Source organism: Triturus cristatus, chromosome 3_1 (assembly GCF_964204655.1).
Source record: "Triturus cristatus chromosome 3_1, aTriCri1.1, whole genome shotgun sequence".
NCBI classification, from domain to species: domain Eukaryota; kingdom Metazoa; phylum Chordata; class Amphibia; order Caudata; family Salamandridae; genus Triturus; species Triturus cristatus.
In genome coordinates, this window is record NC_140583.1 from 716,552,727 (window position 1) to 716,569,447 (window position 16,721).

Genomic DNA, 16,721 nt, shown 5'->3' on the forward strand with positions numbered 1-16,721 from the left:
ATTACATTCAACAAAGCCATGTTTGCTGCTTTTTTATTTTAAGCAACTAACAACCATTGACAAAGACAATATTCCTGGTTTGTAGTTGGTGTAATAATACTTGCTGTATTATATATCTGGATGCAATGACAGAAACAACAGAATACCAGTCGGGCAGAACACTATGCTAAGCACAGATTTGTAGCCTAGGTGTTTTAAGCCACGACCTTAATTACATCGAAAGCTCCCTTTAAAGAGACCCCCCAGTTTATTTTACCCCTCTAAAAGCCCTGGAAACAACACCATGTCACAGTCACCTCATGTCCTGGCACTGTGCATCATGCATGACTCATGACTTCTACGTTTTCAGATTGCCTATGTGCAGGGGCATAGTTAACCCTCCCCCACCCTACACCACCCCTTGCTTTAGGAACTACAGCGAGGTAAAGCTCTTGATGGGCCTCTTCTGTCTGCAACTCTGCAGACAAAGGCTGAGCTCAAAATGTGAAAAGGTAGGTGAGTAAATAAGTGAAGAAATGCGTGAATGGCTGGATGGATTAGTGAATGGATGAATGAAAGGGTGAATGGATAGATAATGAAAGAAAGGATGGATAGATGAGTGAGTGAGTAGAAGGATGGATGAGTGAAAAAGTAAATAGATGGATGTATGGGTCGAAGGGTAGATGGAGGGGTAAAAGGGTGGATGGGTGAGTGAAAGGATGGATGGATGAGTGAAAGGGTAGATGATGGGCAAGTGAATGGGTGGAAGGATGAGTAAAAGGATGGATGGATAGATGAATTGATAAGTGAAAGGGTGAATGGATGAGTGAGTGAAAGGGTGGATGTAATGATTGATGAGTGAGTGAAAGGGGGTAGATGAGTGAAGAAGTGAAAGGGTGGATGGATGAGAGAACGGGTGAATGGATGAGAGAATGGATGGATGGGTGAGTGAAAGGATAGATGAGTAATAGGGTCAATGGATGGATTCATGAATGGATGAGCAGATGGGTGGGTGGGCGGGTGGAAGGATGGATGGATAAGTGAAAGGGGGATGAGAGAGAAAGGGAGGATGAATGACTGAAAGGGTGAATGGGTGGAAGGATAAGTGACTGGGTGGATGGATGAGTAAGTGAAAGGATGGCTGGATGAGTGAAATGGTAAATGGCTGGATGGATGAGTATACAGATTTATGGGTGGAAGAGTGGATGGATGAGTGTACAGATGGATGGGGTGAAAGGGTGGATGGATGAAAAATTGGATGGATGAGTGGGAGGGTGGATGGAGGGATGGATGAGTGAAATGATGGATGGAAGGATACATGGTGGATAGGTTTGCAAATGGTCGACTATGTTTGCATATAGATGGGCACACAGACGGTAGGACAGAATGAACGGTGATAGACTGAATGATAGATAAAAGAATGATTACACCTTGTAGCACCTAATATCTTAAGTAACATTTCCTATACATTGACTTTCATGTTTATATGAGTCATTGTCTCTATATAATGTGTGTGTGATGTAACACACTCCAACACCCTGCCCTACATACTTGGGATGAGTAACACTTTAAAAGAAATTAAATACACATAAAATATGGTCTATGTGAAGGTGAGGGACACCATTGGAGGGTGGTAGAAAGGCCGGACAGGCCGGACCGGGCATCGAGTGTTTTCCTAGGAGGCCAGAAAGGAGGGGCAGTTTTGTTACTGGGGGTTGGCACTACAGAGTTCCTTGTATATCCATTAGTTTTCAATCAACAATAAAAGCGGCCTCACTTATACTCAGGTGTGGATCACCATTGTCTGGTGAGTAATGTACCTGCTGGAGCGAGATGCAAATTTTTAATCGTCTAAGGTAGCAAGCTGCGGGCATACTGAAAAACTGTGAGGTGCACAATTGTCTCAACCTAATTTAAACTTATTTGGACTTGTACTTAAGTGGTTATCTATTTACTTACTTATATACTATTGCGTGATCTTCTCTAAGATGTCTGTAAAACTTACCTTTTGTCCCGAAGTTGTGTCCTGAATTTTGATCCCCTGTACTGAATTCTTTTCCTGAATTTTTACCCTTGTCCTGAATTTTTACACTCACCGTCCTGAATTTGCACCCATGCCAGTTTATCACCCTAGTGGTATCAAGGGGAAAGCTAGGGGTCGTGGCTAAAGAGAAATATAGGCAAACAGGTGCAAAGAGAGAGCAGGGTGAGAGAAGGACACAGGCAGGGTAGAGAGGTGGTAGAAGAGATAGAGATGATGGGAGGGAATCAAGACTGGACAGCTTGTAATTAGCAACTCTAGCCTTTGGCAATGGTGGTATGGGCGCTGAAGAAAACTTTGGGTCCTTACATTCAATGTAAACTCATGTTTTTGTTTTTTAATGAAGTGCTGACACAGAGTAAGGATGGGGCAGGTAGTCCTCTGTGTTTTTGCCCATAAACGCTGCTTAGGTGCATGGAGAGAGATGTTTCAAGCTCAAACAGATGTCACCAATAACCATAAAGGTGGCATTAACAACGGTGATCTATTTTGAATGAACACTCAGCAAATTGTCTTTATGTGCGTTTCCTAATGCAATATGATTCATTTAGTTTAGGAATATTATTTACTTTGCTCGTTAACCAATACATCTCCAGAGAAACAACCTTTTGTGGCTAATCTTTTTACAGATTTTTAAAATGTTTATGATTTTTTACTAATAACTTTACGTAGCAAATCTTACACCACAGCAGGAGAAGGATTCAACAGCGTAAGACACGTGAAGGCCTACTTGAATTCAAATTGCTCGAATAATTTATTTTTTTCTGTTTTGAAATTTTTGATGTATAATCATCATTTAAGAATATACGTCAGCAGGGCTTCAGCGTAAGCAATTTGCCCTTAGCAATTATTGTAGGGCATAGCTATATATATTGAAGCAATTAAAACCATGATATTTTCTCGGAGGCCCATTGAATGCACTTGGAGGTTGAGTTTCCTGCTATAAATATTTTAGTGTTAACGTTCCCCTATGTATCTATGATTAAATCTAAGGATTTGATGCTCCTTAAGGGAGATATTCAATCTTTACTTGCAAAGTTTTGCCTCAAACCTTGTATGGAGCAGAATTATTGGCACTCAATCCTCGAATAAATTGGGGCATTCCAGAAGAAGCTTGCTTGAGAAACTCTTACGGTTGCCTCCTAAAAGTGTGCTTTCTTTCTTACAGTTGGAGTTGAGGGTTCTATTCTGGGAGCTACTTACTAAATGTCACAGTTTTATTTTCTATCAACTCCAATCCAGAGATTCTGTTAAAACCTCAGAGGGATTTTATAATGCGGGAAATAATGAAAGCACCACAGCTCACCAATTCAAAAAAGTTTGAGTGTCCTGTAGTCTTTAATGGGAGGCAATTGTTCAAAGAGTTTGAGTCGATATATGTCTTCAAAATCGTTTCACATTGCAGCAAAAAGGACTCGTGAGAATTTTGAGCGAGAATATATGAGTAAAAAACTCTAGCTTGGACTATTTAAGAAAATACTTGGGCATTCAGAAACATTTTGTTATCTGAGAGACTTATCAGAAAAGGTTTTTAGGATAGAAATATTGCAATAAGGATAGATATTAATCTATAACGGTATATACCCATTTTAATGAAGACCATTACGTAAAATAATGGCAAACTGTAAAAGTAGATATTTGTAATGCACTTTTGGATGTTTTACATTTTTTATAATTATGTCGTTTTTACCTTAGTCTGTTGTTTTTAGGGTATGACATGAAGGTTCGATCTGATACAGTTTGTGCTTTTAGCGATTTGTCTCCATCAGATAGATAAAGCCGTTGAGCTAAGGACATTTTTAGAAATGTTTAAAAAATATTATAAAAATGGTTATATGGTATAATGTTTTACAATATAGTTTTCAATTACGTTGGCTTAATAAACATATTTATGAAGATGATGCTCTATATGTGCCATTAATTCTCCTTCTTTCTCCTGAACACGATTTCTAATTGACCTCTGGACATGATATATGTTGGAGTATTATGGGCTTGAATTACTCCACGCAGATGGTGTTCCCTTTTACCAGTGTGGTGGAAGAAACACTGACAGCAAACAGTTCACTTAATGAAGCATTTTCCATATATAGTGGCTAATATCTGCTGCATAGGAAACAATCTGTGGTGTTTGGTGCTGTGGTGTACCCAGACTTTCCTCCCATGGACACGCCTCTGCCTACTCCGTGCCTCTTGACTATGGTTGACCATTCCACCAGAGCTCCGGCCTCATTCCTTTGCCCATCAAAACTCACCTCCATACCTGCCCCTTATGCCAAGGCTGAATATAAGGACCCACATCAGAAATGTTCCTTATATGAAAGCAGTTTCCTTCATGCACATGAAGGACTTCTGATGGCTTTCCACGCGATACATGGTGTTCTTGAGGAAACTGCACTACCACATTTGAAGGCAGACCTGGATTTCTAAATCATGTGACTTGTCCACCCCCATTTTTATCAGTAAAACTACCACCAAATTGGGCCCCTGATGGCAGATTCAATGGAAGAGGTGATGGTAGTTTCACCATTTACCCAATATCCTTCCCCTTCCTAAAGTGGACACGAAATACAGATTAGGACAGAGTATGAATTTGTTTATGCAAATAAGTCCCATACTTAATGTAAACATTTGTGTTCAAAGTCACCACATTAACTTGTGCTTAACCCTCTGGTAGAGTGGCACAAACACAGGCAAGCTTAACTTAGAAGCACTGTGAGAAGTATTTCTGCAGCACACAAACAGTAATAATATGAAAACACAGTTCGAGCGATATCCCACATCAATTAGAAAAATAGAGTAAAAATTCATGCATAACACGAGACGAAAACTTCAAAACTCCCATTAGTGAAACCGGACATAGGCAATTTTAAAGGTTTAAGTAAAAATAGCACAAAGAAGCAGAAACTGCTAACTGTGGGAATATGGTACGCTACACCGGACCGCAGTTGATTATTTTCAGATTTTTCGTGCTTGAATTTCACAAAGCCTTTACAATTGGATATCTGCGGTTCTCCTAATTAGATTTTTGTTGTTATGGTGTCAAATAGGTAATTACATTACGCTATTTTTTTCTAAATTGGTGTGGGATTTTTATTGTGCTGTGTTTTCACTTTATCACTGCTTGTGTTCTGCATAAATACTTAACACAGTCCTCTAAGTTAAGCCTGACTGCTTTTATGCCAAGCTACGAGAGGGTTAAACAAGCATTCGCAATGCAATAGGTCTCGCATTTATAAGAGTTTGAGCTATTGGCATTGTAAAATTACAATGCCTTTTATTTATGTTTTGGTTTTAAAACAAATAAAAGCCATTGTCATTTACAATGTCAGTAGCATAAACTCGCATAAAAGCAGTGTGTGGAGTGCAGCAGTGTGCGGCGTGCAGCAGTGTGCAGCGTGCAGCAGTGTGCGGCGTGCAGCAGTGTGTGGCGTGCAGCAGTGTGAGGCGTGCAGCAGTGTGCGGTGTGCAGCAGTGTGCGGCGTGCAGCAGTGTGCGGCGTGCAGCAGTGTGCGGCGTGCAGCAGTGTGTGGCGTGCAGCAGTGTGCAGTGTGCAGCAGTGTGTGGCGTGCAGCAGTGTTTCGTGTAGCAGTGTGAGGCATGCAGCACTCTGTGGCGTGCAGTGGCGTGCAGCAGTGTGCGGCGTGCAGCAGTGTGCAGCGTGCAGCAGTGTGTGACGTGCAGCAGTGTCGTGCAGCATGCAGCAGTGTGTAATGCAGCAGTGTGCAGCAGTGTGCGGCGTGCAGCAGTGTGTGGCGTGCAGCAGTGTGTGGCATGCAGCAGTGTTTCATGTAGCATTGTGCGGCATGCAGCAGTGTGTGGCGTGCAGCAGTGTGGCGTGCAGCAGTGTGTGGCGTGCAGCAGTGTGTGACGTGCAGCAGTGTTTCATGTAGCAGTGTGCGGCGTGCAGCAGTGTGCGGCGTGCAGCAGTGTGAGGCATGCAGCAGTGTGTGGCGTGCAGCAGTGTGAGGCATGCAGCAGTGTGCTGCGTGCAGCAGTGTGCTGTGTGCAGCAGTGTCGTGCAGCATGCAGCAGTGAGTAATGCAGCAGTGTGCAGCAGTGTGTGGCGTGCAGCAGTGTGCGGCATGCCGCAGTGTGCGGCGTGCAGCAGTGTGTGCCGTGCAGCAGTGTGTGGTGTGCAGCAGTGTTTCGTGTAGCATTGTGCGGCGTGCAGCAGTGTGCGGCGTGCAGCAGTGTGTGGCGTGCAGCAGTGTTTCGTGTAACAGTGTGCGGCATGCAGCGGCATGCAGCAGTGTGCTGCGTGCAGCATTGTGTAGCATGCAGCAGTGTGTGGCGTGCAGCGGCATGCAGCAGTGTGTGGCGTGCAGCAGTGTGTGGTATGCAGCAGTGTGTGGCGTGTAGCAGTGTGCAGCGTGCAGCAGTGTGCGGCGTGCAGCAGTGTGAGGCGTGTAGCAGTGTGAGGCGTGCAGCAGTGTGTGGCGTGCAGCAGTGTGCGGCGTGCAGCAGTGTGCGGCATGCAGCAGTGTGCGGTGTGCAGCTGTGTGAGGCGTGCAGCAGTGTGTGGCATGCAGCAGTGTGTGGCGTGCAGCAGTGTGTGGCATGCAGCAGTGTGAGGCGTGCAGCAGTGTGTGGCGTGCAGCAGTGTGTGGCGTGCAGCGGCGTGTGGCGTGCAGCGGCGTGCAGCAGTGTTTCATGTAGCATTGTGCGGCGTGCAGCAGTGTGTGGCGTGCAGCGGCATGTGGCGTGCAGCAGTGTGTATTTAGAAACAAGAATGAAGTTAAAAGTAAACTTACGTTTCATCATTGTCATCTAATGACTTCGTTATGAGAACTGATGTACCCTGTCTTACTTTGAATACTTCAAAAATAATCATCTACATAGCAAAAATCTTTCAGAGAATCAGAATGTGTACCCATTTCTATTAGTTTAATGTTTTGGCCCCAATTACCCAGGCAGGGACAAAGCAATAATTAAAACGAGAGAAAGCCTCAATCACGCAATGAGCCTCAAGCACGCAATGAGCTTGTGGCGCACTTCCAACAATCAAAAGTATGTGTTGCAAGTTATACTCAGTCAACGCGAGAGCAACATGGTGGTCACACACAACTTACATTAACATCTTCTTGTGTAAAACATCTTCTTGTTAACTGTTCAATTGTACTATATATTTTTATTGATGGACAGTATGTTTCCTAAAACTCAATGCTAATGCTTCCGTACTAGACTTGATCGATAACACACATCACAAATGTATCTCACGTAGTGATATCTAAAGAGCATTAAAAGTTGCAAAGGTAAAACTGGAGTGTGGTGGAGAGACAGTGGAGGTTTAAAGAGTGTCTAGAGAGGTATAAAAGATGTAAAGGTAAGACTAGAGAGTGGCAGAGAGAGTAGATGGCCAGCAACATTACAATACATCGTTATAAATCACCAGAATGTGCTTAGTTCTGGTGCTTTTGGGAAAACGCAGATTTTGTGAATGCTACATGAGAGATCATTGTGCTACATGAAATGCCCTCTGTAACCTGCCATATTGTATTGTGTGCAGAAGTGAAAGATCTGCCTGAAAATTGATTTATTGACATAACGTCTCCGAGTAAACCTTGGGGTGCTTGGCCTCGCTAGCCTGAGGGTCAAGGGGTAAACTTGATGCTCAGTTTTTGTCTCAAAGGTACGGTTAAGCGGCGCAACACAATAGTAAATACATCCGATGGTCACAATCTGAGCCCAGTATCCTGCGTCTGCCTTGGGACTTTTGATAAATGTCCCGGATTAAAGCAGAAAAGTTAGTCCATCAATGTTTTTAGAGAACTCATTTCGGACTACAGTGAATCACGCGTCTCATGTGAACTTCGTAAATGAAGCAACTTTCTGAAATACTCCTGGCTTCTGAGCGCTCGCTGTACGCTGAGTTTAAAAGTCAGTAGGTGGCGAGAGGAGACATTATCAACACATGAGCCAAATGGAACCTCCATTTTGACACTTAGATTGAACAGTGAAGCAGGGCAGGCTAAAAAATGATCTTGCAGGGAGATGTAATGGGACCTTTCACCTTGGCAATTTGTTACAGTGATATTTGCCACTCCTATCAGCCATCTGACCCCTGCTATGTAGAGTGGTTAGTTTAAGAGGCAGCATTTCATTTTACAAAACAACTGGCTATTTCACATGCTCGGCGAGCACTCCATTTTGGAAGCAATAGTTCACCTTAGCAGCCAAGCACAAAATTGCTGCCAGCAAAGCGGGCCTGCAGTTTAACGGAGTCACGGGGTGAGTGGATGATTAAAAGTAGATTTTGACCTATGCTTTCTAAGCAAAACCGGGAACTAAATGTGGGATGAACTCCAATCTGCGCATGGGTGCTTTGGTTTTACTTAATGAGAGCTTGCTAAAAAAATATTTTAAAAAATATTGCGGACGGAGTCTGTGAAGCCGCTTACCTATAAGAAGCCTAAAGAAAACATCAGTGTGAAAGACCACTTTTGTTTCTGTTGCTGCAGAGAGGGCGAGGGGGGAGAATGTGGCCTTATTGCCAAAGCTGCCGACTTTGAAGCTGAGCAGAAAAAGCAAATGGGTGCGAGAGCGCAATGTGGAACACTCATGCTTGTGCTAGCGGGAGCACCGGCGCGCAGCCACGCTAATTAGAAACATACACCACTTTGGTTTCTGTTGCTGCAGAGAGGGCGAGGGGGAAGAATGTGCCCTTATGGCCAAAGCTGCCTACTTTGAAGCTGAGCAGAAAAAGCAAATGAGTGAGAGAGCGCAATGTGGAACACTCATGCTTGTGCTAGCTTGCCCCTAGCGGGAGCGGGAGTGCTAATTAAAACAAGCAAACAAAAAAAAAAAAACGCCACACGACCGATGCGCCTTAACGTACACGATACAAAAACGCAAGCCTACACATGCAACCTTGTAAAAATTAAAAATTCACCACAAAACCTACGTGCCTCAAAATGCGAACAAACAATGTAAACAAAAGTTAAAACGCATGCAATAGTAAAGAGTTAACGTGAATAGAAGGATGCATGCAATAGTAAAACAAACAAGAAGGTAAAGGAAAGAAAACAAATGGAAAGAAAGAGCCTGATCAAAGCTGAAGAAAAGGGAGGGGGAGAAGGGAGGAGGGAGTGCGAGCAGCAGCTGTGTTAAACAAGCCGAGGTGACAAGAAAGGCTGGGCGAGAAGGGAGGGGGGAATGCCAGCAACAGAGGAGCCTGATCAAAGCTGACGAAAAGAGAAGGGAGGAGGGAGTGTGAGCAGCAGCTGTGCACGTGTACGCCTACGTGCACTCAAGGTTTAGGCCAGCCAAAACTGTGGGTAGCACTTTGAAAATCTCACATATAAAATGTCTCTTCGAGCCTTTGGCTCGCGAGACCTAAAAAGGGGTGGCTAGTAACATTAAAAAGCAGCAGATCACGGCACCGAAAAGGTGCCCTACGTTGTGTTTTTAAATGTATGTATTTTTGTACCATTTGTTGATGTTCCATGTACACTTGTGAAATGTTTATGTCCGAATTTTTGTGTCATCCAGTGATTTTGTGTAACACTAAAATCCCAGATAAATGATTTGATTCTACTTTGAGTATCATTTTACATTTTCCTTGATTGGCTCTTTTGCTTTTTCCAATTTCGCTCTCACTCTCCCTGACTGTGCTGGTGGCTACACCTGCAAGGATGGAGTTTGTGCTTGCCAACACTGTGGTTGAGCCCAAATAATTCTGTAAGGAGATGGGTCTTCCAGCCAAGATGAACACCGGGAAGCTAGAGCTCCAGAAGGTGCTGAGGGCCTAGGCAGGTGTTTATCAATCACTAGCAACAGCAGAGGACCAGGAGGGTTAGGATGATGTGGAGGAGCCAGAGGAGGACCTGGACACAGGCCTTGAGTTGCATCACCGAGATGAGAGGTGGGGGGTTAACATGCCCACAGGAATGGTGCCCAGAGACAGGCCAGGGAGCAGTATATCTTCCACCTGCCTGTCTCCAGAACAGCTGTGGCGTTCAAGGCCCCAGACTTCTCCCAAGAGTTCATTGTCCAGATAGATGCCTCAGAACACAGCAGAGGGGTCATGCACTAACAGCTAAATGAAGAGGGCCCAGATCAACCAGTAGCCTTTATCAGCAGGAATTTGCTTCCCAGGGAACAGAGGTGGAGTGCAATAGAAAGGGAAGCATTCACAGTGGTCTGGGAATTGAAGAAGTTGAGACCATATCTGTTTGGGGCTCACTTACAGGTTCAAACAGACCACAAACCCCTCAGGTGTCTAATGCAGGTAAGAGGAGAGAATCCTAAATTGTTGAGGTGGTTCATGTCCCTAAAATGGAAATGGACGTTACAGTTAAACAACGCCCTGGAAATGGCCACGCCAGTGCTGATGGTCTCTCCAGGTTCTTCCGCCTTAATGATGAGCACTCCCATGAAGGTGGGTAGTTCTCTCTGCCTTCAGATGGAGGGGGGCATACATGTTGGACCTGATATCCTCTGCAGGGTTTTCCTCACCATTGTCCCTTGAGTCATCCTGTTTTTGCTGAATTTGTTTATGTTGGCCTTAGGACTCTGTACACTTTACCCCTGCTACTGAGCACTAAAGTGCTTGTGCTCTCTCCTTTAAACATGGGGAAGTCAGCTTACTCCTATTCAGGACATTAAATGTACTTGTAAGGCCCTAGTAAAGAGGTATTACATGTACCCAGGGCCATAAATTAAAAGCAACTAGTGGGCCTTCAGCATTCATTGCGCCACCCACTTAAGTAGCCCTGTAAACACCCTTTAAACACATCTCAGGCCTGACATTACAGACTGTGTGTGCATTGGTACACTACCATTTCAGCCTGGCAAAATAAACCTTTCACCAGGCCTAAATCTTCCTTTTTAATACAAATAAGTCAACCCTAGAGTAGGCCCTTGACAGCCCATAGGGCGGTGTGCAGTGCAAAACTCTTACACTAATTTTTCACTACTGCAAGGCCTAGCTCTCCCATAGGATAACATTGGGTTACCTTATTACATTTAATAAGTGATAACTTTAAATTGGGAGCAGGAAGGAAAGTCGAGTCCACGACCAGCAACAGGAGTGGGTTTTTCCATTATGCATCCACTTTCTCAGTCATACCTCTTTCTCTTTCTGTCTCTGAATCTATAGATAGATAGCTAGATATAGATAGATAGATAGATAGATAGATAGATAGATAGATAGATAGATAGATAGATAGATAGATAGATAGATAGATAGATAGATAGATAGATAGACAGACAGACAGATAGATAGGTGATTTGGTATTTATCTAGCAATGGGAGCAAATTTAATTGATATGCCATTTGATTTTCATGTGTCATGGGGACAGTTCCATGTAATTGTAGCTGTTTACCTGTATGAGCCATGGATGTAAGGAGACATGTATATGCAGTATCATGGTTTGTCCTATTGAACTAGTAAAAAGCGTGATGGAAATCCCTTCCTCTGTATTACTAGTGCATTATATCCTATGGCACTTGTAATATGGCGAAAGATCCCATCACAGTATGCCTTCACCAAACACTAAATCATACTCTTAGTTTTGTAAAAATTGGTCTAGAGTGTACCTCATGCTGTAGAATTCATGATAGTCTTGAATTCCATGGTGAGAAAAAACAAATATATTTCAGTCAAAAGGTATATTTTTTTATTGCATGCAGTGATGTAGGTTTGAGCCTTTTCTCTAACATCGTCCAAGGCTGATCAAGGACCAGCACCCTTTGAGGCTGGAAACCTAGGGTTTAAGTGGGCTGCTTATTTCCTGTTAATGAATTTTCTTTTAGATAATGATGTTTGTTAAAGTATTCTGTGCAACCATTTTAAGTATATTCTTTTATAATTGCATATATATTGTCCTAAAATTGATTGTTGTTTGAAGCCGATTTTTCAACAAACCCTGTTATTTTTTAGTAAGAATCTGAAGCAAGGTGTATTAGTACCTGTTCAGTACTGTACTCAGGATAATTTACACAGTATGATCACTACCTTTACCCGTTATCCAAATGTCAAACAAATCTCTGTTCAAAAGCTTGTGATCCAGGTAGGAGTTGGTATGTTTCAGCTGGCTTTTCTTCCATCTTTAATTCTATTCCATAAAGTACTGATGTGTAAACTTGAAATAACAATTGTGTCTATGAACCATGTATATAACACCTAGGCCCTCATTACAACATTGATGGAATTTGGTGAGGCTGAGGACCGGAATATATGATTCTGGCCAATATACCCACTCCAATTTCTGGCTGTTCTATGCTTTGTCCCAGCATAGGGAATAGCTACACAGTCTCAGGAATACCAGACACTTTTAAGTGTAGTTTAGCCTAGTTCCAGGGACATGTCCATCAACATTTTCCATCTAATCAAAACAGATGGAAGATGCCACCAGGATGGCCGGTGGTGGTCAAGGGGTGGAGTATGGGTGGATCAGTGCAGATTAGATCCGAAGGCTGCCAGAGCAGCTCCCCCATTTTCACTTTGGCTGGTGGGACAAGGGGAGCGGGGGAGTCATTCAACTTCAGCTCGACCATTGGCTTTGAGATGTTTGCCTCTGTTCTGACAAGTTGTTTGGCATGGCCTCTGGGGCTTGCATGGAGGGAGCATAATTTGCTCCCCTCGTGTTGTGCACTGGGTAGAAGGGAGGGGTCTCACAAAGCCCTCAGCTGTGCAACTGCCTAAGGGCTGTTCTTCCTCACTGGAGGGGATGGGTTGGGGGAGGGATCTGTGGAATTAAGGTTGGGGCCCTCTCTGCCCCAGCCACAGCTTTTTGCTAGGGGCTCTGAATATGGTGAGTGCATATCACACCATGGCTCGCTGCTTGGGGCAGGGTGAGGGAGTGGAGGAGGAAAATGAGAAGTGAAAGGTCTGTGTCAGACTTGAGAGAGCAGGGTATGCCACCCATGGTGTTTCAGGGATCAGACAGGGGCTAGACTGTGCTCCTGTCCACAGCCCCTGTCTTTGCTTTTGTTGCATAAGGAGGGCATCCACACCCAGTAAAACTAGGCCCAGTATTGTCGGATCTGGGGTTTGCACACAGAGAATTATCGGGACTGGAATTTGCAGATCCACTGAATCTAGGCAGATCACGCAGAATTGTGAGTGGCAAAATTACATACGGCGTGTATTCCCCCATTTGTAATGGAGGCCTTAGTTTTCTATACATTCACTGGACAATGCTATGAATTTGTGAAGTTTTGTGACTCACCAGTGATTAATTATTTTAACAGCCTTGTAGGCTTCTCGTAAAGTGTAGCTGAAAAGGGGTATGAGAATGACCCAACACACTCAAGGAATGTTCCCGCTACCACACCTCTCAACATCTCCTACAATGAGCCTCTCAATCTGCTGCTGCCTGACAGAGCCCACATTTACTCGACCCCACTTGCAGTGTTACCTGGTTGCTCAACTGACCAACTGCCACCATGGCCCTCAAAGATGATGATCTCTCCTCCTCCTCCCATCCGCAACCACCTTGCTACCCCCTGTGGAACCCTCATTTTGGAAGTGATGCTGGTGACCACCTAAGGTTCATGGGCTGCCAGCTTCTAGCTCAATGATTTCATTCTTCAGGATATCATTTCCTGCCCACAAGACATCTTGGAAGTACCAAAAGCTGTAATTCTGCTGCCAATTGGTTTGATTTTTGAAACATGCCATCAATATTTATTCCGCTGGAAATACAGCCTTGTGTATGAATCTCACAAACTGCTATTATGTACCTCAGCACTAACTATGGAACACTTAGGAACACTTTCCTCTTTGACCCAACAACAACCATGGTTCCTCTCTGGCATTATAAATTTGAAGCGATTGAGGGGTAAAATCACGCAAGCCATACCCTTATGGGATATGGCAACATTAGGCATCCTGGGAGCATTTGGCAAGTGGTACTTAATTAGCCTTTCCCAAGTAGGGAACCTTTGAGTGAATGGGGACATCCTCCTATGGGTGTACCTACTGCATGACTATCAGCTAGCCCCCACTGAGATCTACAGCTGTCTCCAGGTGTGTCGCCCACTTAGGGCAGTATTGCCCAAAAGAGCGGAGCTCCCAGAGTCTTTGCCCCTAGAAGATTGTCTGTTGGATGGATACATGCCACGGAAAGCGGCATCCCTGACATATAAAAAGTTGATCAATAACTCACCCGATGCCTTGCAGCATTTGAGGGAGCAATGGGCTGAAGACCTAAAGGAGCTAGAGGATGATGAGTGGGCGGAAGCTCCAGCATCCCTGAGGAGGTGGATATAAGGACGGGTTTCTGCTTGGTTCAATTAAAACTACTACATTGATCCTATTATTCCCAGACTACACTGGTCAAGATGGGTAGAGCAAGGACGGAGAGTTGTCTGCATGGTTGTAAGCAAATAGCCACGTTTTACCATATTGTGTAGGAATGCCCACATTACAAAGCTTTTGGGCAGCGGTTGTGGCATATATGTATGAAGTGACTGGGGACATGATGACCACCTCTGCAAAATGGTGTCTCCTCAACGTCTGAAGCACAGCGGACCTTAATCGAATTGAACAAATATGGTGGACCCTGGGAATAATGGTTGCTAAATGTAATACTGCAAGACTGTGGGGGGCATGCAGTCACCTCATCTGGGGGACTGGAAACGTGATATGGACTGGTGTATGTTGGCTGAGAGGGTGGCATATGAAGGACAGGTTTGCCACCTAAAGTGGATGAAAATTTGGAGGAAATGGAATGCTAACTTGGGCAATATTTCTGGTCTGTTGGTGACTCTGTCAGGTCCACCTGTGTCCATCACAGTTTTCGGCTGAGTTGGTAAGTGGAGGACGTGTTCTGCCGGGATTACTGAAATGTCAGTGCACTATTATGCTATGTATCTGTCTTTTACAGAACTGTCAATAAACAGAGTTGTAAAAAAAAATGCAATTATGTAATGAACAGGATAGTCAGGAAATTCCATTGGGCTATCAGGTTTTCTAATGGCTTCAATCAAATTTACAGGTGACCTACCTTTGAGCCATTCCAAGATTTGCAGCACGTGGGGCTACTTCAACTTCAAGACTTTTGCGGGGGAAATCTTCAACTTTCCAGGAAAATGCCTTTACCGCTTTGCCTCTCATTGCTGCAAAAACTGCAAAGATTTCCGCATCGATATAAGACGTTCCAAGGATAACCACAACATTATTGAGATCTCCATGATGATTAAAGGGTTGTCGATTAACATCAAGGGTTCTCTCCTGCTGATGAATGGCAAGCCGTAAGTTGAAAAAGTCTTCACCTCAGTCTATCATGGTCAAAAGCTTGTCCCAATTCCTCTGAAATGAACCTCATTATAATCACTCTTGTCTTCCCTAGAAAAAGCCAAAAACATCTAGCAATGTCATGCTCAATTATTCTACTATCCTCAAATCGTGAAGGTAGGGGTCCCAGTAGAAAGATGCTTTAAGGCAAGGGCAAAGTGCGCAATTGCCCAGGGCCTTGCATTAAACTGTTTGGGACAGTCAGAAGCTCTGTCTTTCTCTCTCTCTCTTTCTGTGTCTCTCTCTTTGATTTTTTTCTGTACCACAGCCTCTCTCTGCCTACCTCTACCACTGACTATCTCTCTCTACCTAAGCTTATCTGACCGCTCTCTACTTTTCTCTCTCGCTTTTTCTACCTAACCTCTCAACCTATTGTCTCTGCCCCACCATGCTCACTTCTCTTTACCTCTGTTTTTCCACTTCCGTCTACTATGCTCTAACTTATTCTCACTCTATCGACTTTACACCCCACGCTTTCTACCTCATCTTTCTCTACTTCATCTCTCTCGATCTCTCTCCCTTTTTAACTTGTGTATCCCATCTCTCCCTCCCTGGCCAATTAATAAATCCCACTCATTATCTCAAACCCATTTCTCAATCTACTCCCCTCTTAGACTATGTACATGTCACCTATACCTTTTGTCTCTGCCACAATATATTTTTGTCTAGTGACTCACTCATAACTTCACCTTGCCTCTTCTGTGACATACCTTGCTTTTTGCCTTTCTTGACAGCCCTATGTATCTAACAACTATGTTTATTTCTCATCTGCTTTGTCAGATCTCTCTCAAGACACCTCTCTCTAACTCACTGCTATCTACCTGTCTCTCACAACCTCACCCTGTTTCTCTACCATGAGGTGTGCCTACCTCCACATCTCGTTTTCTCTGACATGTCTTTCTAACTTAACTCTCACTGTCCCACTCTTCTCTGCTCCTAACTACTCTGCTACTTGTAACTGTCTTGGATTTCTCTATAATCTGCTTAATTTCTCTCTCAACCTCTTTTATTTTTTGCCCTCTGGTACCCTACCAATATCTCCAGGCCATACCTGTCTCTCCCTCCCGCTAACCCTACGCCCTACTTCATTACTCTTTTCCTCACTGTTCACTCTACCTCTTTTCTCTGTCTCTTCCTCACACCTATATCACTTTCCCTCTATCTCTACTGTCTTTCTCACTACTTAATTTCTCAATTAATCGCACCATTATTCACTACCTTCTCACCATCCCTCACTCGCTTATTTCCTCTGGTCCATCTACCTCACCTTCCTCACTGCCTTACATGCTACTTCTATTTTTCTGCCTCTTTATTATTACATTTTCTCTCCTCTCTCTGTTCCACCATCTCCATTTCATCTCACACTTTTTCTATCACCTCTGTCTTCAGCTCTGTCTTTATGTTTCCCTTCCTGAGCGCTCTTTCTCTACTTTTCTCTCTGCTCCACCACTGCCTCTCTAC

General features: G+C 44.0%; 1 protein-coding gene across 1 annotated transcript in view; it reads left to right on the forward strand.

Annotated features, from left to right (window-relative positions):
- Positions 1-16,721, forward strand: part of LOC146860841 (uncharacterized) — a 915,295-nt gene that overhangs the window by 47,202 nt on the left and 851,372 nt on the right. Inside the window, exon 3 of the mRNA XM_085646176.1 lies at positions 14,962-15,217. Within this exon, the coding sequence (XP_085502302.1) occupies positions 14,962-15,217 (256 nt within the window). The remainder of the gene's footprint in view (positions 1-14,961; positions 15,218-16,721) is intronic.